Here is a 27,434-nt window from a genome sequence, read left to right on the forward strand (position 1 = left end):
ATAATAATAATAATAATAATAATAATAATTTATTATTTATACCCCACCCATCTGGCTGGGCCTCCCCAGCCACTCTGGGTGGCTTCCAACAGAATATTAAAAACACAATAAAACATCGAACATTAAAAGCTTCCCTAAACAGGGCTGCCTCCAGATGTCTTCTAAAAGTCAGCTAGTTGTTTATTTCCTTGACATCTGGTGGGGAGGGCGTTTCACAGGCCGGGTGCCACTACCAAGAAAGGCCCCCTGCCTGGTTCCCTGTAACATCACTTCTCATAGTGAGGGAACCACCAGAAGGCCCTCGGCACTGGACCTCAGTGAATGATGGGGGTGGAGACACCCCTTCAGGTATACAGGACCGAGGCCATTTAGGGCAGGTGTCCCCAAACTTCGGCCCTCCAGATGTTTTGTATTACAATTCCCATCTTCCCTGACCACTGGTCCTGTTAGCTAGGGATCATGGGAGTTGTAGGCCAAAACACCTGGAGGGCTGCAGTTTGGGGATGCCTGGTTTAGGGCTTTAAAGGTCAGCACCATAGCTGCCAAGTTATCCCTTTTTTAAAGGGATTTTCCCTTATGCTGAATAGGCTTCCTCGCGAGAAAAGGGAAAACTTGGCAGCTATGGTCAGCACCAACACTTTCAGTTGTGCTCGAAAACGTACTGGGAGCCAATGTAGGTTGCAATGTCTGGACCTGTTGTCGATATCTGTCTTTTAAGGTCAGGAGACAGAGAGGAGGGAGATGGGGAGAAGCGAGCAAAGGGCACACACGGTCATGCTTTTTCTTTCTGGAAATAGCAACCCAATACTATTCTGCATGCCAAGGAAAGGATCTGGGAGAATTTTGCAGTAGCATAAGCAATAGATGGCATTAACAGAGGAAAGGGGCCTTAGCAGCCAATGATTGATTGCTCAGAATGTGTAGCCATCTCCCAGGCTGCACCAGGTATTTGAGAGGAGGATTTGAAATGGCAGCAATTCTTACTCAGCAATGCAAGGACCCAGCCTCAGACAGTGGATTTTGGTGCGATTTAAGCAGGTGACCAATCTTGCATTGTGTTTCTAAAATTTAACATTCCCTTCAATCTCTAAGGAAGTGGGTACTTCTTCGAGTATGGGTGAAATATACTCGGAGTCGAGAGTGAATTTCATGTTCTTTATTCAGCTCGTAGTCATCAAGGAGAAGAAGAGAAGAAGAATGTCCTTTTCCCCAAACCATCTGCTTATATACATTATTTACACAATGGGCTTTGCGTGATTGGCTACTTCAGGGCTACACCTGTGGGCCAATCAGTTTGTGGATTGACTTCTGCCAGCAGCCTGATTGTCTGCTCCTGCAGGCCAATCAGGTTGCGGATTCACTTCTGCCAGCCACCTGATTGTCTGCTCCTGCAGGCCAATCAGGTTGCGGATTCACTTCCACCTGGAGTTGGATTGGGTGGCTCCTGCGGACCAATCAGACTGCTGATTCTGGATCCTATTGTTCTATGATTCAGCTCAGTACATAACAATGGCACTGATCCATGTTGTGTGTATGTGTTGTACCGCATCATGCCAGAACAAGGCATGTGTGCACATCCTGGATGAATTTCTATCTTTCCCCAAGCAGTGTTTTTAGTGTTGGATAGTCTAAACACAAAAAGAAAATTCACATAAGGGAGCGGTACCTCCTTCTCTATTTGAGGGGGAATTAGTACTAGTGTGTTACCAAGAATTAACAGGGACACGGGTGGCGCTGTAGCCTAAACCACAGAGCCTCTTGGGCTTGCTGATCAGAAGGTCGGCGGTTCAAATCCCTGCAATGGGGTGAGCTCCCGTTGCTCAGTCCCAGGTCCTGCCAACCTAGCAGTTTGAAAGCATGCCAGTGCCAGTAGATAAATAGGTACCGTTGTGGTGGGAAGGTAAACAACATTTCTGTGTGCTCTGGTTTCTGTCATGGCGTCCCATTGCATCAGGAGTTGTTTAGTCATGCTGACCACATGACCCGGAAAGATGTCTGTGGAGAAACGCTGGCTCCCTCGGCCTGAAAGCAAGATGAGCGCCACAACCCCATAGTTTCCTTTGACTGCACTTAACCGTCTAGGGGTCCTTTACCTTTTTATCTTTTAGTCTTTATATAAAAGGTAAAGGGACCCCTGACCATTAGGTCCAGTCGTGACCGACTCTGGGGTTGCGTGCTCATCTCGCATTATTGGCCGAGGGAGCCGGCGTACAGCTTCCAGGTCATGTGGCCAGCATGACAAAGCCACTTCTGGCAAACCAGAGCAGCACATGGAAACGCCATTTACCTTCCCGCTGTAGCGGTTCCTATTTATCTACTTGCATTTTGACGTGCTTTTGAACTGCTAGGTTGGCAGGAGCTGGGACCAAGCAACGGGAGCTCACCCCATCACAGGGATTCGAACCGCCGACCTTCTGATCAGCAAGCCCTAGGCTCAGTGGTTTAACCCACAGTGCTACCTGGGTCTCGCTATTAGGAGTGAATAAAACTCATTTTAAAAGGCCTCTCCTTATTTTCTCTGCTCTTGCTGCAACCGGGGGAGGAATAGCTTCCCGAAGCCCTGGCAGTCCCTTGACATGCCCCTTTATGATTCAGAATCAGAATTGAGAGTTGGAAGGGGCCACAAGGATCATCTAGTCCACCCCCTGCAATGCAGGAGGTTTTTTTCTCCAACTTGGGGCTTGATCCCACAACCCTGAAAGTTCTACCAAATGTCTCATGCTCTATCAACTGAGCTACCCCAGGGGATTCAAGAAATTTTGATCTACCTTCAACTTGAAACAACCCGTGGCAGTTAAATTAACCAATACATTGAATACTGAACTTCACACACCCGCAACCCATTAGTCCCATCTTTTTCTCTTTTAAACTTGCATATCCGCCTACCATTTACCTGTCTTCCATTCCCTCTTCGTTAAACAGTCAGATGAGCGATTAATTTTATACTGTTTAAAAACACATAAACCATAAATAAAATGTTTTAGTTGGTGTCACTCTTACAACCTGCTTCCCCCTTTTTCAATTATGAATATAATGCAGGGAAATCTGGGGGGATAATTGAAACGTTTGTTACTTCGCTTTTATAAGGGTTATACTAAATAGAATTGACTCTCCTTGTCCTTGGTGGTTTTAGAGCTATATTTGCCTTTGAAATCTACTTACTGTCAGAACGTGTGTTTTTCTTCTGTGCTGAAGCTGCACATACTCAAAGAAAATGGACTCGGGCAATTGCTAAGGTAATTATCTATTCCAGATAAGTCAAGAGCGTTTGCATTGCGTGTGAAGTTGGCACTGTTAGCTTAGAATCTAGGGAGAAACCAGGTTTCTACACAAGTGAATTTGGATCTTGAGAATGTGGAAATGTGTTTCCCCCCACAACTTCTTAATGGAAAATATCTGCTGTTACAATTGCTTCTGAAGCAGCCATAAAGCATTGATCAGAATTCAAGCTTTTTAAAATAATAATAATAATAATAATAATAATAATAATAATAATCTTGAATTTTAAGGTAATCTGTATTCAAACACTGGTTGAACACATTAAGGGGAATCAGGTTGGGGAGGCACTGATTTCTGATGTCTCAAAATATTGATTTCCTCCAACCCTCATTGCTTGAAATCAATCCAAACCCTGCTGTTTAACAAATGCCCAAGTCCTCTGATTGAGGTCATCTAAAGATTGAGTTGTGGTTTCATCAGTATACGGTATAGTTCTGCTAATTGTTTTTCTATGCTGGTTTTTACTGTGCTTTAAAAAATTCTGCTGCATGTCATTTTTATTTTTAAGCAACCTTGAGCCTCTGATATATGTGATGTAAAGTCAAGCTATAATTATTTTAAAATTAAGAAAATAGGCTATGGACCATTTCAGTATTTGGGAAGTAAAGTCAATCTGAATTTTGCTTAAAACTCAACAGGTCATACGGCATTTATTGCAGGGCCAGATTTAGGTTTGATGAGGCCCTAAGCTACTGAAGGTAATGGGGCCCTTTATATGTCCAGCTGTGCTTTGTCAACAACAAATTGCCACTGTTTTTTGTACTGAATATATGTTATATGGTAATTTATGGACCTAATAGGTATCTAAAGCCATTTGCAAATAACAAAATATGTATTTTATCAAAGTAATTGTTGAACTGAAATACAGTTAAGAAATTATATTTTGGGGGGGTCCCAAGAGAGTGGGGCCCGAAGGTATAGCATGTTTAGCTTATACAGTACATTAATCTGGCACTGATTTAGTTTCTAGTATTGATTTTTATGCTCACTTATTTTCTTTATTTTCATTTGGAATAGCACTTTGTACCCATCGCTGGCAAATGTCTTTTGGAGAGGGACTACGATCTGATTGGCCAGCTGTACTACAAAGACTGCCAGAACCTTGATAACTGGAAGAAAGGCTGGTTTGCCGTAGAGAAGTCAAGCCTGTATTTTTGCCTGGAACCGGAAAACTCTCAGGAGGATTCCATATATCTACGGAGGCTCCAGGAGTTAAGTAAGACTTTGGAAACATCAAGGGTTAAGAGCTAGTTCATAGAACTTTACTTGCTTGAAGGGCAAGACACACAGAGATGCTGTGTGTGTCTCTCTGTGTGTTGTTGGCATAATAATTTCCATAACTGTGTATCCAGTGCTATGGGAGTCACTTCTCTGTAACTTCTTCCCACTCTTCTTGAGCAATGCATGGATAAAGGAAATGTGGGCAAGGACAATGACATAGCTTCTTCCTGCACTATGGCATCCTCAGAGTATTGATCAACATTCACATGAGAAGAAACTGATTAGAATAATACCCAAATTTCCAAACTATGACAAAGTGACTCCCACACTGATATGGTAATGGGTGAACTGTGTGAGATAGATACAGTGGTGCCTCGCTTAACAAACGCCCCGTAAGACAAAATTTTCGCTTAAAGAAAGGATTTTTCTAGCGGAGCTTGCCTCGCTAGACAAATTTGTTTTACGAAAAATTCGTCTAGCGAATCGCGGTCTCCCATAGGAATGCATTGAAATTCAATTAATGCGTTCCTATGGGCAATTTTTTTAAAAAAAATAATTCAATGCATTCCTATGGGATTCGCTAGACAAATTTTTCGTTATAAGAATAGACCCGTGGAACAAATTAAATTCGTCTAGTGAGGCACCACTGTAGATAGATAGATAGATTAGATAGTAGATATATGAATAGATATATGAACAAAGCAAACACACACACACACACACACACACACACACAGGTATCATTTCATCTAGTCCAACCCTTTGCAATGCACGAATCTCAACTAAAGCACCCATGGCAGTGTTGGCAATTCCATTCCACCTTAAGTTACAAACATGTAGCTATTGTGTGTCACGTGTCTGTGAACTTCCATTGCATGTAGCTTTTGCTCTTTGCTTCTGTGTTTTGGACAAAGGAGCAGACATGTTTCTCTTTCTCCAGAGATATGCTGAATAAATGCTTGTAAATATGCCACTACCTTCTCTCGCTCATCGTTTCCGCTGCACAGTGGGTTCTGCTATTATAGTGTGCCCTGGCTTCTGAAGCCTGGGCCATCATCGCACGCTGCACCGGAGGTTGGAGATCGCCCGGCAGGCGGCTGGGAGGGCCTGTTTACAGCTGGGGACAGCCAGTTGCCCTCACGTCTCCCATGGTGTATGCTAACAGACAGATGGCCACCCAACCTCTGCTTAGAAACCTCCAATGAAGGAGAGTCCACCAAATTCCAAGGGACTCAAAGGTTTCTTGCCCCACTATAGAAATGTTAATTTACTCAGCTGGTCTAAATGATTGCATTTGGGCTCCAATTGAATTGCCACAGGGTGTACTTTTTGAATTCCACTGCCATAGAACCCCAACCTTTATATGCCCCCTTCCCCTTTTGCACCCTTGTATATAATTCCCAACATAAGAGCTGAAATATTTCTGTTGACTTCACTTGCCTATCCTTAATAGGAAACATCTTCATTGCTTTACTTGTCTTCATTATTACTCACAGAGAGGGCTGCCTGTTTCACCTTTACTAGATGCCGGTTTCCATTTAATGCTTACCCAGAGACTAATGATTATTAAAGCAGATTTCCAGGCTCAGCTGCTGTTGCTGTTTTGCAGTATGACTTCCAAAAGATTGATTCTGCTTTTTTAAATGCTGTGTGTCTGTTTTAAGCTTCCATTAGGCAATTGTAAATGGATTGGTTTCTTTGTCCATTTTTCAGCAATCAGCAGCATAATCCAAAACGGAGAAAAAATAGATGTCCTGCTTTTGGTTGAGAAAGGAAGGTAAGGGATGGTTAGGCAAAAATGTGTATCTTCTATATCCAAAATCTTATTCCAGATTCTATCTATCATCTATCTATTTGTTGATCTATCATCTATCTATCTATCATCTATCTATCATCTATCTATCTATCTATCATCTATCATCTCTATCATAGATCTATCTATCATCTATCTATCTATCATCTATCTATTTATCATCTCCCAAATACACACACACACACACACACACACACACACACACACACACAATTCTAAAATCCAGTGGGGCAGACATATTATCTTCCATGCATACCTGAAAAAGTGTGCATGCACATGAAAGCTCATACCTATGACAAACTTAGTTGTTCTCTAAGGTGCTACTGGAAGGAATTCCACCCCCCCCCCGACTACGTCTGACCAACACGGCTACCTACCTGTAACCATTATTGTAGCAGTTAGCACCAAACTATTAATCCCTTTTGTTTTAAAGATGTCAATGAACTTGGGGATATGCAGCTTGTCCACCATTAAATGAAAAATGGGAGCCCGCATATGCATTTTGAAGTGTGTGAGACCTTTGCATCAGGATGATTGACATAATGAAACTAGCTTTCTTGCCTTTTACTTACAGTATTATTGGTATGGTGTTATGAGCATGTATGAAAGTTTGATAATAAAAAAAAGGCTGGTTCTGGACTCTGCAAGCTGAAGTTTCAGGATGAATGAAGTTTTTGCCTGACTCTACAGTCATACCTTGGTTTAAATACGCTTTGGTTTGAGTAGTTTCAGTTTAAGTACTCTGCGGACCCGTCTGGAATGGATGAATTCACTTCCCATTACTTTCAATGGGAAAGTTCACTTCAGGTTAAGTACGCTTCAGGTTAAGTACAGACTTCCGGAACCAATTGTGTACTTAAACCGAGGTACCACTGTAAAGTGTTAATTAGCTAATCAATGCTAGGATGTCTGTGTTATCATGTAATGTGGTTTTTGAGCTTTTACAGGTGTGCATTTACACTGTGCATTTCTGCATTTTTTGCATTTCCCTTCCTTCTGACCTCCCTGTTAACTGTTCACCCTGGCCTCAATTAACACACACGCACTCTCTCTCTCCTGATAGTGTTGTCTGTCTGTCTGTCTGTCTATATCTATCTATCATCTATCATCATCACCTCTCTCTCTTTGTCTCTCACGTACACACACACACACACACACAGAGTGAGAGAGAGAGAGAGAACCCTGCAACTCAGACTAATACTTCATTCTTCTGATGAAGTCTACGGTAGTCTACAAAAGCTTATCCCATTATAATTTTGTTAGTCTTTGAGGTACAACTCGTTTCTGAGATTTTTCCTTGGTTGTTGGCCAGACTGTTCTGAAAAAATCAGCTGTGTAAATGTGTTGGGAATACTAAGAAAGATAATGCTTATCCATACTATGTAAATACTGCATTAAAATGCAGCTTAACAAAATAAATATTCTGGATTGCAAGTTTCTAGATTCTTTCTTTCTTTCTTTTTTAAAAGAAAGAAATCATCAAGTGAAGTCAGGCCCTTGATCTAGCCAGCATGGTCTCTGTGATAGCAACTCTCGAATGTCTCAGCTTTGCTCTCTGAGGTCTATTGAATTAGAAATGGCAGAGATTGAAGTCTGGACCTTTTGCATGCCAATTTAGGTGCTCTCCTTCTGGGTTTTTGGCCTCTAAAGTAGGAATGGGAACCTGAGACCATCCAGAAATGGTTAGACTTCAACTCCCACCAGGCCCAACTAGCCTCACCAGTAGTGAGAAATGATGAGAGAGAGTCCAACAATGTTGAAGGACGCAGGGGCAGAGGTTCCCCATCCCTCTTTTGAAGATCTTCTCTGCAGCACTTCCATGTGAACATATGTAGCTACTTTATAGGTGTCCTGGTATTTTCTGCTCAAGGACAGAGCATGGTAAACCTAAATCAGGAGCAAGCCTGATGTTAATGAGTCCCGCTGGGGCAAGCAAAATTCTAAAATGCTGCCCTGAGGTAGACATTGCTGAGATTTGTCTTGTGTTCAACTGCACTTTTTTGCTATGGAAATTCTGATGTCTGTTTTTGTGAGCCTAGCAAAATGAAAACCAACTTCTCACTGCTGCAGCCAGTCTAATTATTAGGAGGTGTGTGTGTGTGTGTGTGTGTGTGTGTGTGTGTGTGTGTGGAGGCTTTATACTTTCTTGTTTTGGAACTATGAAGGTGTTGCTGGAATGGGTATTAAACTCAGTGGGTATAATGCATGGAACGTGTATTGGCTGAGGTGTATATTTTGGAAACCTTTGGGGGGGAAAGGCGGACCAAATTGCTTTATTGCTACGAAATGGCTTCTTGAGAGCTGTTGTTGTTGTGTAGCTAAACTTTCTGGTAGAGACACTGGTTCAAATCCCCAAGTAGCCATGAAGTTCACTAGCTGACATCTCTCTCTCAATCTAACACAAGGTTGCTGTGAGAATATCTGTCGTGTATGTGTGTGTGTGCAGCGGGGAGAGAAATATATGCCGTTTTGAGTTCCTTGAAGGAAAGGTGGGATATAAATATTAGATTAATATAATCCTTTCTTCAGCACTTTAAATCCTTCCCACACCTAAAAGGTTGCTTTCACATCATACATTTAAAGCACATCTTCCCGTTCTGGGAACTGAAGTGTATCCCTTACAGCGCTACAATTCCCAGTAACCTAGCAAAGCTCATCTCCTAGGATTTGTTGGGTGCATATGTGATGTAAATGTATATTATGTATGCAGCCTAAATCTCTTAGTGCAAAAAGTGAACTTCCAGTGTTCTCTTCATATAAATAGCAGTTTTCTGGGCAGAAATTGAAATTCTTCTGACCCTCTTTTTCCTGTGAATGTTGGGCATCTGAAAAGTGTAATTTGAGGTTTCTGTTCAGTTCTTTCTTAACCCACAAGATAAATCCTCCTGTTTTTCTGCATTTTTTTCTTTTCACACTGCATACACTTGACTTTGAAAGAGAGGAACAGGCATTATGTTGGAAATTCAGAGAGAAGCTCCTCTAACACTTCAGTAACCTTCTGAAAACCTTTGCAAGGAAAGCCTTGCAAAGAAATAAGTGTTATCTGACTTCAGCGGCTGCCTTGGGAGTCTAACTGTATTTTTCTTTTTCTAAAAAAGCTTTCCCTCTCCCTATGTCCGCTGTGTGACCAGCCAGCCCAACAGTTTCTCATACAGTTCAAGAGTGCTATTCACTGAGCTATACAGTCAAACCTCGGTTGCCGAACGTAATCTGTTCTGGAAGACCATTCGACTTCTGAAACGTTCGACATCCAATGCGCAGCTTCCGATTGGTTGCAAGAGTTTCTTGCACTCAAGTGGAAGCTCTATCGGACGTTTGAGTTCTGAGGAACGTTCAAAAACCGGATCATTTTGCTTCTGGTTTTCAGCATTTGGGAACCGAAAAGTTCAAAAACGAAGCCGTTCAAGAACTGAGGTTTGACTGTAGAAGCTGTTTGCAGACTACAACACATGGGTGCTTTGGAAAGAGTTTCATTGGGGTTTATGTGGTAGCTTGGTCAGGTTTTCTGTACCCTTTCCAAATTGATGTGCATGTAGAGAAAGTTAAAGGTACCCTTGACCGTTAGGTCCAGTCGCAGATGACTCTGGGGATGTGCGCTCATCTCGCTCTATAGGCCAAGGGAGCTGGCATTTGTCTGCAGACAGCATGACTAAGCCGCTTCTGGTGAACCAGAGCAGCGCACGGAAACACTGTTTACCTTCCCGCCAGAGCGGTACCTATTTATCCGCTTGCACTTGACATGCTTTTTAACTGCTAGGTGGGCAGGAGCTGGGATTGAACAATGGGAGCTCACCCCCATCATGGGGATTCAAACTGCCGACCTTCCGATTGGCAAGCCTTCGGCTCTGTGGTTTAGACCAGGGGTCAGCAAACTTTTTCAGCAGGGGGCCGGTCCACTGTCCCTCAGACGTTGTGGGGGGGCGGACTATCTTTTGGAAAAAAATATGAACAAATTCCTATGCCCCACAAATAACCCAGAGATACATTTTAAATAAAAGGACACATTCTACTCATGTAAAAACATGCTGATTCCTGGACCGTCCGCGGGCCGGATTTAGAAGGCGATTGGGCCGCATCCGGCCCCTGGGCCTTAGTTTGGGAACCCCTGGTTTAGACCACAGCGCCACCTGCATCCCTATGTAGAGAAAAGGTCTTGCATATCTAGAACTGAGCACATCTCTTGGCTGGTTATATTGAGAAATGCTTTTTTTCAGTGAACCGGTTTGACTGGGGTGGAGAATCTGAGGGGAGACTTCACAGAAGGGATTGGAATTATAGCAGATATAGGCTCTCCAGAGGTTATACTGTTTCTAACACCTGATACTTCTTGTCAGAATTCAAAGAAGCTTGAGGCATTGTTCAGTTGAAGAGAGTTATACTGGTTGCTGGAATCACATTGTAAGTTGGATACAAGAGCTTTATAAATAATCACATACATTTTGAATAATTCCCTCTCTCTTACACACCCACACACCCTCTCACAGGAATAAATCCATTGTTGATTCCATTTACTGACCCTAAGTGGTGAATTTCCTCAGAAAACACATTGGCAGAGTAAAAACAAAAAGAAAATGAAGTTTCATGTGTTCACTTCCTCACTTGTTTGATGGATATTTATTATACTTTACTTTTGCTCAATATCTCAGTCGTTCCTGAGTGTATCTATTCTGTGCAATGTCATACTATCTTATGGGATCTAGCACCTTAAATCTTCTCAACCATTGATTCATTTTTGTGCTCTGTAGATATTGAGAAATTCAGCAAGATTACAAGAGGTACTGTGATTTAAAAGGCTTAAAATAGCCCCCAAATGCAGATGATGTGGAAATAATACATTTTAATGAAGGGCAATAAAAGCTTATATATCCAAGAGGACTATTGAGTAAATTTATCAAAAGCATGAATTTTTAGAGCTTTTGTTATCCAAACTGCATTGTGTCATTCATGCAAATTTCTGTGTCAAGTAGGGATGGAGGGAAAATCAAAAATATTTTGCCTTTTCATGGGAGACTACCTTTTCCCCAATCCTCGAACCGATATGTGAACCAAACTGTTAACCTTTAAAATCCAAACAGTACCGGTATGTACACAATGCATATATTAAAGGGAAATCTCCATAAAAATGCATACTTTCGTGAAAACAAGCTTCCAAAATGCATTACAATAGGGGGAATTGCTTGCAGCATTATGCCTATTAATCAACACTGCTTATGTGTTTATTGGGAGAAATTTTCACAAAGAAACTGACAAATTTTGAAGAGGATCAAACTATATGTGATTTCACTCCGCCCTCCCCATCACCCACCCTCAAGTTCAACCCTGAGGAGAAATATTCATGTTCTCTTTGAATATTCTCTCAAAAGTGAGAGTGTTTCAAGAGAAGCAGCATTGTGGCTGTTTTCAGCCTTAGGTTATTGCCAGCTGTTCAGTTGGTCTGCGTTCACCTATCCATATGATATCCATCTTGCTCTTTTTCACTAAAATAAGAAACACTTTCTCCACTCACCCTCTTACTGCTCCTTTCAAAATATTTTCCCAAAACTTTTCTCTTTTTTTGCAGAACATTATACATCCACGGCCACACAAAGTTGGATTTCACAGTCTGGCACAGCGCAATTGAAAAAGCAGCAGGTACAGATGGCAACGTGTTAGAAGATCAGCAGCTCAGCAGAAATGACGTCCCGATTATAGTGAACAGCTGTATTGCATTTGTTACGCAGTATGGTAAGTGGAGCAGAGCATTTGTTCAAGTTCCTGAAAATTGGAGATGCATCCGGATAGAGTACTTAAGAAGCATCTATATCAGATTACATTAGCTGGGCTTGAACTGCTATTTGCAAAGACCACACTTTGTCAGAGGTTCACACTGTTGCACTGTGTTATTTGCATGGCTGTGTGTGTGTGTGTGTGTGTGTGTGTGTGTGTGTGTCTGTCTGTCTGTCTGTCTGTCTGTGTCTAAAATGTACAAGTCAAGCAAGGAAGACAGCATCTCCTTACTAGGAGCTTCTTGAGGTCATATATGTGTGTGTGTGTGTGTGTGTGTGTGTGTGTGTGTGTGTGTGTGTATAATGTTTTACATAACAAATTTGAATTCAAACATTAGACATCAACATCGTGATTTAGGATTCCCTGAATCCATCGAAACCCCTCCACCCTTCCATGGTTACCATTATCAATCTTTTTTTCCAACTGCTTCTCTTATTTCCTCTATTTTTTAAAATAATCACCATCCATTTTTACCATAGTTTTTTGTACATTACAAGCATTACTCAAATCCTGCCAAAGTTTTCAGTTGTTTACAGTGTTCTCTTAAATACATTGTATTCCCCCCCCCCAATTCCTTCATAAAGTCCTTGTCTTCCTGGTTTCTGATTTTCCCGGTCAATTTTGCCATTTTGGCGTAGTCCATCACCTTCATCAGTCACTCATCTCTGGTCAGAACTTCGTCTGCTTTCCATCTGTGGGCCAGTACTATTCGAGGTCCATTTATTTTTGTTGGATGCAGGATCTTATTCACTGAAAGATGAAGGTCTATGTGGCCAAAAAGCAGCGTTTGTTGTTTTGGTACCTAGTTTAAGAACTGCTGCCATGCTGTAAAGCCAACAGCTTATCAGGCTGTGGCTTTCAAAAGGTGTTTGAAAGCCAGAAGGCCAAAACTGCTAGTACCTGCCCTGTTGAGGAAGGTTGCTCTGCTTATCTCCCACTGTACTGTTCTGCCACAAAATAACATTGGGTGTGTTGTAATATCCAATCTCTGATCTTATGGACAACAGGGAGACCTAAGAAGCACTGTCAGTGCTCTACAAGGTTTGAAGGTGTGCTCTTGAACCTTTTGCACCATGCATGTCTCCGATCCCGTGTGTGACCAGCTCCAGCATTTGAATGATCCAAACGCAGGAGTTGTGGTGGAGTTCCAGTTGTGTGGGAAACGCCTACTTGACTGGCTCTCATTCACGAGGTTGGATTATTCGAAAGGTCTCCTAGCTGCGTAAGAGTTGCTTCCATGGAAATTATTTATTTTATTTTTATTTATTAAATTTGTATACTGCCCTTCACCACAACATCTCTGGGTGGTTCACAAAACAAAACACAAGTCAATATTTACAGCAAAAACAGCAAAACAATCGTCTCGCCCTTCCCACACATTTAAAAAGCTGTAGAATATTAATCAGCCAAGGTCTGGTTGAAGGGGAACGTTTTCACCTGGCAACTAAAGGTGTATCGTGATGGCACCAGGCGAGCCTTCCTGGGGAGATCATTCCACAAACAGGGGGCTACCACAGAGAAGGCCCGTTATTGTGTAGCCACCCTCTACACCTCACGTGGTGGAGGCACACAAAGAAGGCCCTCAGATGCTGAATGCAGAGTCTGGGACAGTTTATGTGGGGAGAAGTGGTCCTTGAATTATTATTTATTGCATAAATTTCTATACCAGGTTTCATGCAAGGATCGCAGGGCAGTCTAACCATATAAACACACAGAAATACAAACCATACTAGCAAACAAAAAACAATATAGTTTAAAAGACCATAGATAATTAGCCAAAACCTTGGGAAAAGTGGAATGTTTTTGCCTGGCGCCTAAAGATATGTAAGAAACAAATAAATGTCTGTAGGCCACCCCACTGGGGTACTGTTTATACAAGCAGATGTACAGAGGGTGATCTGAAAGTTTAAAGGATTGCAAGCAGTCCTGGATGGAGCTGGAATGGCAAAACATCTGATAAAAGTTGAGATACCATGTACAGTCGTGCCTTGGTTCTTGAACAGAATGCGTTCCAGGAGTCCGTTCAACTACCAGAACTGTTCGAAAACCAAGGCACGGCTTCTGATTGGCTGCAGGAGCCTCCTGCAGCCAACCAGGAGCTGTGCCAGACGTTTGGCTTCTGAAAATCGTTCGAAAACTGGAACACTCACTTCTGGGTTTTGATTGTTTGGGAGCCGGTTTGTTCAAGAGCCAAGGCATTCAGGATCCAAGGTACGACTGTATTTTGTGGTGGGAAAATGAGAAACAGAAAGTTACAGACTTCCACTAGTGCAAGGAGAATCTCTCAGTTAGCCTAGGATTCCTGCTTCCCTCCTCCCTCACCACTGGTAATACATGTGCAGTAAAAGCTTCTTCTTCTGTGTTTCTGCCTCTTAACTGCATCTGTGATACAGTGTTAAAATCATGATTAGACAGAGCAACCTACCATTTCTTCAAATTGTGTTTCCCCCATCTAACTGTACAATATTTTTCTATTGAAGTATCGGTCTATTTAAGGCAGGAGTAGTTAACCTTTTTATACCTACTGCCCACTAATGGTAAAATTTCTTGATGGTAAAATTTCCTTACCTCCCACCAGTGCTCGATGGAAGAAGGATTCAGCTTGTGCCGTAGAACCCCCTACCGCCCCCCTAGAATCCTGAAACGCCCACGAGTGAGTGGTAGGGACCAGGTTGACAACCCCTGATTTAAGGCATAATTATTTTTTTTGAGAAAGTGATTTTGTGTTCCTTTCTCTAAGGTCTGGGTAGCAAACACATCTACCTGAAAGGGGGGGATCCTTCTCGTGTGAATGAACTTCTGGAGTGCTTCAAAAAAGATGCGAGAAGTGTTAAGCTGAGGGCTGGGACAAATCAGCTCGAAGATGTCACTGATGCACTGAAATGCTTTCTGTCTGAAATAGATGATGCACTGCTTACCAAAGAACTTTATCCATTTTGGATTTCTGCATTAGGTAATGTGCTGCATGTTTTTCTACGAAGCTGTAGAGATATGACATCTGTTTTCTTAGCCTCCCTGTCCTCCTTCCAAGCCTGAACAGTTTTTGGAGCTCCCTCTGATGTTGTGCTGAGGTTGTGCTGAGCCTCGGTGATGCTCAAAACGCAAAGAGATGTCTCATTCATTTCCAAGTCATCACAGGGTTTATAAGTGCCTTTGCCCCTCTCTAAGCTCTGGAGAAGGATGGGTTCTAATTAAATATGGTTATCAGTAAACAGAACATGGGGACGAGCGGCTATAACACATTTTAGAACAACAGGTTGTTGAAAGAAGCACAGTGGGGGAAACACTGAGTTGAGGAGGGAAAAGCATACTTTTCAGATTGTGCACTAGACTATCTGAGTTGTTAATGGTGTCGTTCAAGAGGGATGTATTCCAATCAATATTGTGACCCCCGAGTAACCTGCTCTGAGCAATGAAAGACTCAGTTTTCCATTCTACCTATTTGTATGTCTTGTCCATTTGTATTTTAATCAGCTCTGCCCATTAAGTGCATCCATGAGCAAACAGAAGAATCTGCTTAATGGATACTTAGCCTGCGACTCATTGCAGGCGGTACAAGAATGCAAAAGTTGCAAGGCGTAACCTCCATGTTCTCCAAATTGTTTTCCTTCAAACATAGCACGTCGGAAGAGAATTTACCAATATTGTGTCGGTGACGTAGGGGCGGATTGGCTGAATAATAATCTTAAATGACTAGATGCTGTTGAGATGGAGGATCAATATCCTTCTCTTTTGGATTGCACTGCTGTTAATGCTGGGTAATTTAACACCCCCCTTCTCTATCAGATACAGTGGATGAGAAAAGGAGAGTGAAAAAGTACAGCACTTTTATTCGAACACTTCCACCAGTCAATAGGGCGACGGTGGCAGCTTTAATGGAGCACCTTTACAGGTCAGTGTGTTGGCAAATCAGAAAACTCTCTACACATCTTCTTTTAACTTTGTCCAAGGTCTGTGGGGAGAGATGAATGTTAGATATACCAGAGAATTTTCAAAATTTTATTTATATATTATCAGGAATCATTGGAAGGCTCTAAGAGGGCATCATCATAGTTGCAATCTCTCCTCATAGCTGCCAAGTCTCCCGTTTCCCTCGGGAAACCCCCGTTTTTACTTACCTTTTCCCGGTGGTCCCCCGTATCACTTCATCTCCTGTTTTTCTCCGTTATTTTCTCCTGACGGCGGCCATTTTTTCCCCTGATTTGCCCTTCTATGGGCACAAAAAATGGCTGCCGCCGGCTTCTAAAGTCGCATCTACGCATGACCGGAAGTGCGTAGATGCGACTTCCGGTGTCGGCGGCGGCCATTTTGGTGCCCATAGATGTGTGGCCCGACACCGGAAGTTGCGTCAATGCCCTTCCGGTCATGCGTAGAAGCTACTTTTGAAGCCGGCGGTGGCCATTTTTGGTGCCCATAGAAGGGCAAAGCGACACCGGAAGTTACGTCGACGCAACTTCAGGTGTCACACGGCTGCCGGTCCTGGATTCTGCAGTCCGGAACTTGGAAGGTAAGATCTCTCCTCCCTTGCAGAATGCAAATCTTTCCAGGTGGCCTTGCATGTAACATCAAAATGTGTTAATAAAATCACAATAAGCAATCTCAAAACATGACTAGCCATCAGGATCACTAGATGACAACTAAAGATGAGGATTAGCACAAGCCAGTTGGTAGCTGATGGCCCTGTTATAAGAAATAACCGCTCCTTTTCCCTGATGGGGTACCCAAGAGCCCACATAGAGTCCTTAAGTGGGTTCCCTATCGGTAGGAGAAAATAACAGAGGCCAGCCAGACAATATTGAGAAGCAAAGCCCTGATCTTTATTCAAAGAACTGTTGCAACAGGGTCCCCACTCATCACACACAGGAGGGAGGAGAGAACCTTGAGCAATGGTGTGCAAATCCTTATATAGATTTTTGAAATTGCCCACCCTGTAGCCGAAGACCACCCCCCAAAAATCATCATACATACATCACAGAAGGAGGCAGTCTACAGCAGAAATCCTGTCTGCCAGGATACCTGAAAATGGTCACTGATTGCTTTACCTGGGCAGCCTGGCCATTCTTTTGTGATGGTAAATACTTTAGTTCTTGAATCCAGGTCACAGACTCACCCTATTCATACACAAATAGGCCCTTAAGGCAGGATTTGCAATCAAAATACAATGGAGAGGCTTTCACATTTCCTTCCTCCTTGATATTTGAAGTCAATTTTGGGAGAGTCAAAATGGCTTCAGGATTGCTCTCCTGTACTATTTCAGACACGTGGTTTATATACGTATGTATGTGTTTGCGTTGCACATTTATGAGCGTTTAATTTATATCTGAGACCTTAGAATTCTTATAACAGCCCTTAGGCAATGGTGTGAATATATTGCAAAGTGATATATAATATTTTATTAACTGCTGGTGATATTTGGGCTACATAAACAATGGCCATCACCCCTGAATGTTGAGAATAGTGCTTTGCATAAGGGCATCTAAGGAACTCATGGTTGAGGCAAGATTTTAACCTGGCAGCTCTTAGGTGCTATGCTCTGTCACTGCTAGCCATGACAATCCAGTCCATGTTGTTGTTTAGTCATTTAGTCATGTCCGACTCTTCGTGATCCCATGGACCAAAACACGCCAAGTACTCCTGTCTTCCACTGCCTCCCGCAGTTTGGCCAAACTCATGTTAGTAGCTTCAAGAACACTGTCCAACCATCTCGTCCTCTATCGCCCCCTTCCGCTTATGTCCTCAATCTTTCCCAAGGGTCTTTTCCAGGGAGTATTCTCTTCTCATGAGGTGGCCAAAGCCTAAGCTTCAGGATCTGTCCTTCAAGTGAGCACTCAGGGCTGATTTCTGCTGGTGAATTTCACTTGGTGATGGATCTTGCCAGATGTGTGTTTATTCACAATGCCTGATCAGCTGTATTTTGAATTAACCACCATTTCCCAAACTGTCTTGGACAGCAGCTTCACATATACTGCTTCTCGGTAGCCGAACTTGGAGGTAGCTGACATTGGAGTCACATCAGTTAGCTGTCTGGGAATTGGGAGCTGTCTGTTTCACCATTAATATTCTACAAGTCCAGGACTATGTATGGAGTAGTTCTGTGGGTTCATTCAATGCACTATTGAATGGGGGAAAGTCCACTTTCTGAGATTTCTGCATTATTTTTATTTACAAAAATGTGTTCCTAGCCCTTCTGGCTGTGAAGGTGTGAAATCTCACAAGCTTAGTGGTGGTGGAGGATGTTTGCTGAATAAAGTAAAAAATGGTAAAGGTGAAGGACCTCTGAACAGTTAGGTCTAGTCAAAGGCGACTATGGGGTTGTGGCGCTCATCTAGCTTTCAGGCCGAGGGAGCCAGTGTTTGTCCATAGACAGCTTTCTGGGTCATGTGACCAGCATGACTAAACCGCTTCTGGCACAACGGAAACCAGAGCTCACAGAAATGGCATTTACCTTCTCGCCACAGTACCTATTTATCCACTTGCACTGGTGTGCTTTCGAACTGCTAGGTTGGCAGGAGATGGGACAGAGCAATGGGAGCTCACCCCATCACAGGGATTCGAACTGTCAACCTTCTGATCAGCAAGCCAAGAGGCTCAGTTGTTTAGACCACAGCACTACCCACGTCCCGTTTGCTGAATAAGATAGCTGGTGGTCAGAAGGTGGACTTTACATTCCTTCAGAGTATATACCTGATTGCCAGATGGGGAGAAGAAGCAACTAGGTTTGGTGTTTTCTGTAATATTGCTCTGCTTCTGACCTTCCCAAGGCAGCTGGCTTGTTCACTGTTTCAAACAGTCCTGTACCCTGGCCTAGCTGGAGGGAGCAACTTCACCATACTCAAACAATCTGTTTGTGTAAAGGCAGAACAATCTGTTTGTGTAAAAACAGGTGGCAAGAGAATTGTGAGTTAATGATCTAGGAAAAAATGAGATGCATAATTTCATTTTAATGGGTGCCTTCTTTTAAGTTGAGCTGCTGTGTTGGAAATGCATGCTGTGTCGTGGGGTACGGCTGGGAGATTATTCCCTTACACAAGCCAATGCCTACTGAAGCCTTCTAAATGGATTTATTAACTTTGCGCAGGGTACAAAAGTGTTCGGAAATCAATCACATGGATCCTCACAATCTAGCCATGGCGTTTTCAGCGTGCTTGTTTCAGACCAAAGGGCAAACCAGTGAAGAAGTCGATGTGATCGAAGACCTGATTATAAATTATGTGCATCTCTTTGATGTAAGTAACCAGCACATTTATCAGATTTCTCCAATAATACAATTTAGCAAATGGTTGAAAACAGCAATGGGGCATCTTACAACATTTTTTCTCTTCTTCAGAAATGCTTTCAGCAGGCCTGAAAAACACCTTTTCCAGTATATATCTCTCTTTGATTTTCAATCTGAAGGATTTTGATTTTAGCATTTTCCTTTTGAAGCTGGACTGACTCAGAGCAGCTAAACCTAAACTTATGGGTTGCTGTGAATATCTTCATTGCACCCATTGTCCTCCCTTGAGGGGGGGGAACCATCTGATGGTCATCTTAGATTACCTGTATGCAGGTATATTTTTTTGTCCCTGATGTAGTTAGCGCTCGGAGAGTTTCATAAGGAAAAAGGAAAATAATAGGTCCCTGTACTCAAGGAGTATACAAATTAGAAGCAGTAGTATGGGAGACAGTAGAAGGAGGGAAAGAGAGAGTTAAAGAACATGGACAGAAGCAAACCACAGCTGCTTAAAACAAGGTTTGGGGTGTTTGTTGTTGTTGTTGTTGTTGTTGTTGTTGTTTTTTAAAAAATCATTCTCTTTTAAGGAATATTCTTGTCGTGTATCTTTAAAAAGCATGATGATGGTAATTAAAAAACACACACCAATATGCTAAGAGGTCCATTGAAAAGTATGCAGTGGAACCAATTCTGCACACAGGGAGCCCTGCCCGTTTTATGTCCGAGGTGGCTTTCTACGAGCTCCATCTGGTACATAGCTGCCAAGTCTCCCGCTGAAAAATCCAGGATCAGCAGTGGTGTGGCACCGGAAGTTGCTTCTACGCATGTCTTGACATGCGTAGAAGCAACTTCCGGTGCTGGCGCCGCCCGATTTCTGGTGCTGAGACATGGGTAGCGCGGCACCGTAAGTCACTTCTACGCATGTCCAGACATACGTAGAAGCAACTTCCGGTGCCTCTCTGCCTGATTTTCGGTGCCCCGGCATGGGCGGAGTGGCACCGGAAGTCGCTTCTATGCATGTCCGGACATGGGTAGAAGTGACTTCCGGTGCTGCGCTACCCATGTCTGGGCACTGGAAATCGGGCGGCGCCAGCACCCAAAATGGAGCCTCTGGCAGGTAGGAAATCTGGGGGATTTCTGGGATTTTTCTTCCATTTGGGAGAACAGCGGGAAACGGATTAAAATCAGGGGGTTTCCCACAAAAAATGGGGGACTTGGCAGCTATGATCTGGTATGGCGGCTGAGACCCTCCCTATCTGCGTACTGTCTCACCAGAGTGGGTTATCTCCCACTTGGACTTTTGCAATGTGCTCTATGTGGGGCTACCTTTGAAGAGAACACAGAAACTACAGCTAATCCAGAATGCGGCAGCTAGACTGGTGACTGGGAGCGGCTGCCAGGACCATATAACACTGGTCCTGAAAGAGTTTTATTGGCTCCCAGTACGTTTCCGAGCACAATTCAAAGTGTTGGTGCTGACCTTTAAAGCCCTAAACGGCCTCAGCCCAGTATACCTGAAGGAGCATCTCCACTCCCAGCATTCAGCCTGGACACTGAGGTCCTCCTCCTAGGGCCTTCTTGTGGTGCCATCACTGCAAGAAGTGAAGCTACAGAGAACCAGACAGAGCTTTCTTGGTAGTGGCACCCACCCTGTGAAATGCCATCCCATCCGATGTCCAGGAGATAAGTAACTAAATAACCTTTAGAAGACATCTGAAGGCAGCCCTATATAGGGAAGCTTTTCAATGTGTAATACTGTATCATGTTTTTATATACCGTATTGGCCCTAATATAAGCTGAACCCAAATATAAGCCGCACCTTTAAAATTGGAGTGGGTGGGGTGGGGGAGAAAATATATATAAAAAATACCTGAATACAAGCCACTCCATTCCTCACTGCTCCTGGCTGCATACCATAAGGTTGCGAATATAAGCTGCACTTTAACTTTTCACTGTCGGAATTTGGGGGAAAAGTGAGGCTTATATTCAGGTCAATACGGTATGTTGGAAGCCGCCCAGAGTGGCTGGGACAGGCCAGTCAGATGGGCAAGGCACAATTATTATTATTATTGTGAGGGACAGGAGCTATAGACTGCCCCCCTCCCATCGTGACCACCAGTTCATCTCCTAGCACAAGCGGGAGCGGGGAAGGAGATGAGTCTAGCGGGGAAACAGGAAGTAGAGGGCAGGGCTCGGACAGGGTCACAGAGCCTCTGCGCCGACCGGGAGAGGAAGGAAGGGAGAGGGAAAGAGGGAGGCAGGAAAACACGGCTAGAAGACCCATCCCTCCAGTTCCGGAGCTGCGCATGAAGAAAAGGGGGCGGAGATTGGGGATTCCCAGACTACTTTGTTGGAAAAAGACGCGGGAATCCCCATTCCGGGGTACTGACCCAGACTGAGAACATGTACATTGTACAGCTTCTGCACTGTAAATAGTCTGCACATAATAAAAGCATGAAAAGGCAACGTGTCGGAGTCGTTACTCTAGAGTAGCCGCCAGCGACCCTGTGACAATTATTATTATTATTATTATTATTATTATTATTATTTACATAGGCCAGGACAGAAGTTGGGGTGGTGGCTTTTTAATTCCGCCCCCCCCCACCCCCAGCAGTTACTAATTCATTTTTAATACTGTTCCTTCCACTGACACCACCAAAGGAAGTTAAAATATCTATGGTGGCTGGAGACTCAGTCCGTGTATGTCCTATAGGAACAAGGGAACATTAGTGTTGATAGATCGACACCTGCAGAGCTTTCCAGAGTCTATGAAGTGGAAGTGCTGGAGTTGCGGGTATGTTCCACCCTAATTCCCTTCAGCTGTGCTTCAGCATGGGGTCAAAATTGCGCTGTAAATCCTTTAGCGTGAACATCAATTTTACTCTGTTTATTTTCCGAGTCATTATCATCATCTGCATTTGGGTCTGACAGGGCCCTCAAATTGTTTCACTGTGAAATAGGAATAAAAATCTATTATTTAGAAAATTTGTTAATTCCCTTTCTGCCTCTGGGCAAGGTACTCAAAGTGATATATAACTTATAGATGCCATAAAACAACAATAAAAGCAGCAGCGATAAAACCGTACCAAAAAAGAAAAAGAAAGAAAGAAAGAAAGAAAGGCAACAGCTAAAATACCTGCAGTCAATTTGAAATGCCTGGAGGGGGATAAACAGATTTTCCTCTGCACTTTAATTACACCAGCGAGATGACCTATGGGCCACATTAATGTTTTAATATAAACATTGGAACGCAAGTAAACAGTAAAACAGGCAGCAATAAAAATCAAATGCATAAGAACAGGGTGCGCAATTCGCCAGGATATTTGCTTGTGCAATTCCTATGAAAATGTACGAGAGCTGTACAAGAGAACTATTAGCTGTGCTTGTGCACAGCTGCCATTTGCTTTCATGCGACTTATTTTTGAAAAATTCCTGGTAGAGATTCTGCCCAAAATGTTTAAAAACACTCACAGCTGGGAACAAACCCTTACCTCACCTGGGATTGGCTCTTCACTCCCTGAAAGGTATTGTCATTATTATATTTTTTTTAATGTGGTGTGGTTAAACTTATCAAATACACACAGGTGTGCATTTTGGAATTATGTCTATTTAAACTGTGTGAAACGTTTCAGCAGCAAGTTCAATTCTGGTTTTCTCAAGTTGTCCTGGTCTGCGCTTGTTCCTCTGGCCATAGGGATAATCGGTAGCTCTCTAGCTGATGAAAGGCTGCCATCTCCCATCAGACCCAGCCAATGTGGCCAACTGTAAAGGAAGGTGTGAGCTGTACAGTGGTACCTCGGAAGTTGAACAGAATCCATTCCGGAAGACTGTTCAACTTCCAAAACGTTCGGAAACCAAAGCACGGCTTCTGATTGGCTGCAGGAAACCCCTGCAAACGTTCTTCTTCAACCAGGCCTTTGGCTTATTCACATCCGATACCCTTAAATTTGTTTTGGGAGAGGGGATTATTGGTTTGTTTCTGCTCTTATTTTTATTATGTGTTTGTGTTTAATTGTATTTTTATGTTGTGAACTTCCCTGAGATCTACGGATGAAAGGTGGCATACAAATTGTAATAATAATAATAATAATAATAATAATAATAATAATAATAATAATAATAAATAAAGGCACCAATATTGCCATTTTTTAATGAACAGGTGCATGAAGATCAAGTGAAGCAAATGGATATTGAAAATAGCTTTATTACCAAATGGAAGGATACTCAGGTGAGTAATGATGTTTGCTTCCTTCTTCAGGGGAAGAGCTGTCACTCAGCAGTAAGGCAAATATTTTGTAAGTGGAAAGGCAGGTAGGGTTGGGACTGACTTTTGCCTCAAACCTTGATGGTCAGTTTCAACAATACTGAACTAGATGGAGCAGTGATCTGCTTCTGTATGTAGCATTATCTATTTTTTAAAAGAAAGCCAGAATCCGCGAAGTGGAGCTGATATCCAGCTGTTTTACACAAACTATTCAGGTGATGCACCTGGTTGTTGGTTGCATGAGCCAACCTTCTCTGTTAACCTTCAAAAGTCTAAAATAAAAGTATATAGATGTTACAGTACATTTTATACAGCACCTATCCGTACAGAAGTGAAAGGCAGCTGGCAATACGAAAATAAACAGCGGTTTTTTTGTCTGGTAGGAGCAGTTAATCTACCTTCAGAGTGATTAAAAATAGAAAGCCAAATGAAAAATAAAACTCATTTAGCCCAAACTTCTATTTCAACTCAAAGAAAAATCTCCTACTTCTCGTGTCACTTACGATGACCTTGTTTTCCGTTCCAGTTGGCACTTCGTTAACAGTTCCTCAATTTTTTTTCTTGCCCACCAGACACTTTGCCAGCTGTTTTTGTTTGCTGCTGTAATTTGCAACACATTTTTTCCCTTCCTCGAATGCTCAGTTGTTTACATACGCCCAGTGGAAATCAAATGTCAACTTCATTCTTTCCTCCAACCTTTTTTCCGTAATATCATCTAAAAAGCAAATTTCACCAGGAAATAGGCTTTTTTCTGAATCGTTGCCAGTATAATTAAGAAGCTTTCTTCAAAGTCGCTTTGTAATGTCCCCCCCCCCCTCGCAAATGATTCCATTAGTTTCAATTCTCAGAAGGCACTGTGACCTTAAAGTCCTAATTTCTCCATTATGTGACTCTTTCAAACATAGCGATGTTGTGGGCTTTAGCTGCAGAAAATGCAGTATATCTACAGAAAATTCCTCTAAATAAAGTCTCATTGTTTCCAATAGATGCAGTTAGAATCCTAGAAGCACAGATATATTTCTCCATCTCATGGGAAATTTACCCTCCCCAGCTCATGCACTGTAACAATCCCCTATCCTCATGTCGGGCAACACCCACAATTTGTTACATGTGTGGAGTTTTTTGGGTCAAAATTAACATTCCTGCATACCCTACTTAATGAGCACCTGTGGCATTCTAAACTGGTCCAAGTGTGTGAATAGGAAATCCTGTCTTCCTTCATTCTTTTGCATGTGTAGTTTGATTTGCTCCCTGGTGAAATTCTACCTCCTGTCAGGAAGAGACTTCCTCCTCCTCCAGGTTTTTGGTGATGAGGGGCTTGTGTGACCCCACAGTTCCCTAAGGAGATGAATAACCACACAGGCCAACAGCATATTGGGTTTGGGCTTGAATATGGCCACAACATCATTAGTTACAGTAGAGAACGGTTTGGTGAAGACATTGGGTAGAGCCAATTTGCTGGAAGTGTATCTAAGCCTTAGATTCTAAGGGTAAACCACATCTGGGGAAGAGTGGCCTATGACATATATCAAATCTGTGCCCCAAATGTGGAAACAGATGTAGTCACATGAGCTCAGTTCAGCATGTATAAGAAAGGAACGTTGAGTGTGGAGATATGAAAGCTCTGAGCTGAATAGCACCTTAAACCTAGGTTATGGATGCAACAATGGAGTGTCTAGGCACACTTTTTAAATAACAAGAATTACCGCTCACCAATAAAGCGGTGTGTGGGGTTTGAGACCCTGCACAGGGCTCCCCCAAGCCTGGGTGACACCCCCACCTTTGGGCTGACCGTCACTCCGCCCCCATACCCAGCTGACCAATCGGTGGCTGGCTGGGGTGAGGAGCGAGGGCCAGGTAAGGGCAGGCTCCTGCTGACCATCCCCTCATGGGTCACCTTGGACGGTATCCTATAGTCTATCTTCGGAATGGAGGGTAGCATTGTTATGCACCCCCATGCGATGGCGTTTGCAGGGCCCATAAGAGGGTGGTCGCAGGAGTCACTGGCCCTGAGCGGTGGCGTGAGGTCAAACTCTCAGCATCGGTGAAGTGTGGGGCATGCTGTGTAAATTTCACGTTTTGCTGTGTCCCCCACAACACCTGTATGCCCTGGGGATGAGAGGGATGCCGTCTAGTGCCTAAGCCAAGGTTTCCTACATCTGAAATCAAAAAAGTTTTGACCTAATTTATCCCATACATCATTGTGTTGTGTCTCCTTATTCTGGGCGGGGGGGAGGGGGAGGGAGTTAGCACATGGGCTTGCAATACAAAGCTGAAAATGAATGAACTGCAGCTAAAATATTGTGTTCATTTTTCACATGGTCTAGTCCAGGCATCTCCAAACCCTAGCTAGCAGGACCAGTGCTCAGAGAAGTTGGGAATTGTAGGCCAAAACATCTGGAGGGCCGCAGTTTGGGGATGCCTGGTCTAGTCCTTCCCATGCCCCAACCCCCTAACATTCTTAAGAGGGTCTCGTCTCCAGTCTTCAGAGAGTAGCTGGAAGTGGGGAGGCAGGAAAAGGTCCTCCTTTCCTTCCACTCTGCAGTTTTAATCTGAAATCTTTGGCGCAGTACTGAACCCAAAGCTAAGAAACTGCTTGCGTGAACGAAATTCCCATCGCAAAACACACCTAGAACAATGGGAGTTTCGAACACTGGTGTGGAGTTTGGTTGTATGGGAGTACCCTCTGCCGCCCTCAAATTTGCATGCAAGAGGAAAGCATGACACTATAGCTGCGTAAGTCTGGATTATCTCCTTAACATTTCCATTTTTGTAAACTACCTATTATTCTAGGTTTCCCAGGCAGGAGACATGCTAATTGAAGTTTATGTGGAAAGAAAGGAGCCGGACTGCAGCATTATAATACGGGTTTGGATTGTTTATTTTTCTATACTCTTTCAACCGGGGGTGGCACCCTTTTTCTGCGAAGGACTGCTTTACTCATGGGTAATGTGGTGTGTGTGTGTGTGTGTGTGTGTGTGTGTGTGCGGCACAGGTGAGACCCAATGCGGAACAGAGACAAAACTGTTCAGGATGGTACCTAATCTGAATTAAAGACTGACATGCTTCAGTTTTCGCCATGGCTAACGTCCGATTAAAATGACCAAGCCTAACCATATCTACTCAGAAGCAAGACCCGTGGGTTTGTTGGGGTTGCTCTCAAACCCCAACACAGAGGATTTAAAGAAAAAAATACAGTATTCCTTTCTGACTTTAGGGTGCTCTATGTGTGGATGTGCATACATAGCAAAAGCATACCAGTTTGTTCTCATATGGTGAACCAAATGTGATTTTCCCAAGGCATACAACCAGGATTTTTTAAAAAAACAAAAACAAAATTCAACCATTTATTTATATCAAAAGAAATATTGTTGCTTTCCATTGTTCTGTAAGCATATACAGTGGTACCTCGGTTTACAAACACAACTGGTTCCGGAAGTCTGTACTTAACCTGAAGCATACTTAACCTGAAGCGAACTTTCCCATTGAAAGTAATGGAAAGTGGATTAATCTGTTCCAGACGGGTCTGCGGAGTACTCAACCTGAAGCATACTTAACCCGAGGTATGAGTGTAATTGGTTCCGGAAGTCCGTACTTAACCTGAAGTGAACTTTCCCATTGAAAGTAATGGAAAGTGGATTGATCTGTTCCAGACAGGTCCGCGGAGTACTTAAACTGAAGATACTTAAGCTGAGGCGTAGTTAAACTGAGGTATGACCGTAGAATAAAGCAGGGAAATTGCTTTCAAAAGCCTGGAGAAATAAGTAGTAAATCAGCAGAAATCCTATGATAGAAATTTTCTTCTAGACTTTGAGAAACGTTTAATTAAGTAAGAATGCTATGGTAAGAATGCTATCAGGACCCCTCTCTGTTTTTCC

At 43.0% G+C, this 27,434-nt stretch overlaps 1 protein-coding gene across 3 annotated transcripts in view; it reads left to right on the plus strand.

Annotated features, from left to right (window-relative positions):
* The window catches only part of ARAP2 (ArfGAP with RhoGAP domain, ankyrin repeat and PH domain 2), a 126,817-nt gene that overhangs the window by 75,786 nt on the left and 23,597 nt on the right, over positions 1-27,434 (plus strand). For all 3 annotated transcript variants that reach the window (XM_060278928.1, XM_060278927.1, XM_060278929.1), the window contains 9 exons: positions 3,134-3,236; positions 4,297-4,495; positions 6,214-6,277; positions 11,874-12,037; positions 14,820-15,032; positions 15,866-15,971; positions 19,158-19,305; positions 23,452-23,520; positions 26,350-26,424. In XM_060278928.1, the coding sequence (XP_060134911.1) occupies positions 3,134-3,236; positions 4,297-4,495; positions 6,214-6,277; positions 11,874-12,037; positions 14,820-15,032; positions 15,866-15,971; positions 19,158-19,305; positions 23,452-23,520; positions 26,350-26,424 (1,141 nt within the window). The remainder of the gene's footprint in view (positions 1-3,133; positions 3,237-4,296; positions 4,496-6,213; positions 6,278-11,873; positions 12,038-14,819; positions 15,033-15,865; positions 15,972-19,157; positions 19,306-23,451; positions 23,521-26,349; positions 26,425-27,434) is intronic.

This window comes from Zootoca vivipara, chromosome 9, assembly GCF_963506605.1.
Source record: "Zootoca vivipara chromosome 9, rZooViv1.1, whole genome shotgun sequence".
Lineage (NCBI taxonomy): Eukaryota > Metazoa > Chordata > Lepidosauria > Squamata > Lacertidae > Zootoca > Zootoca vivipara.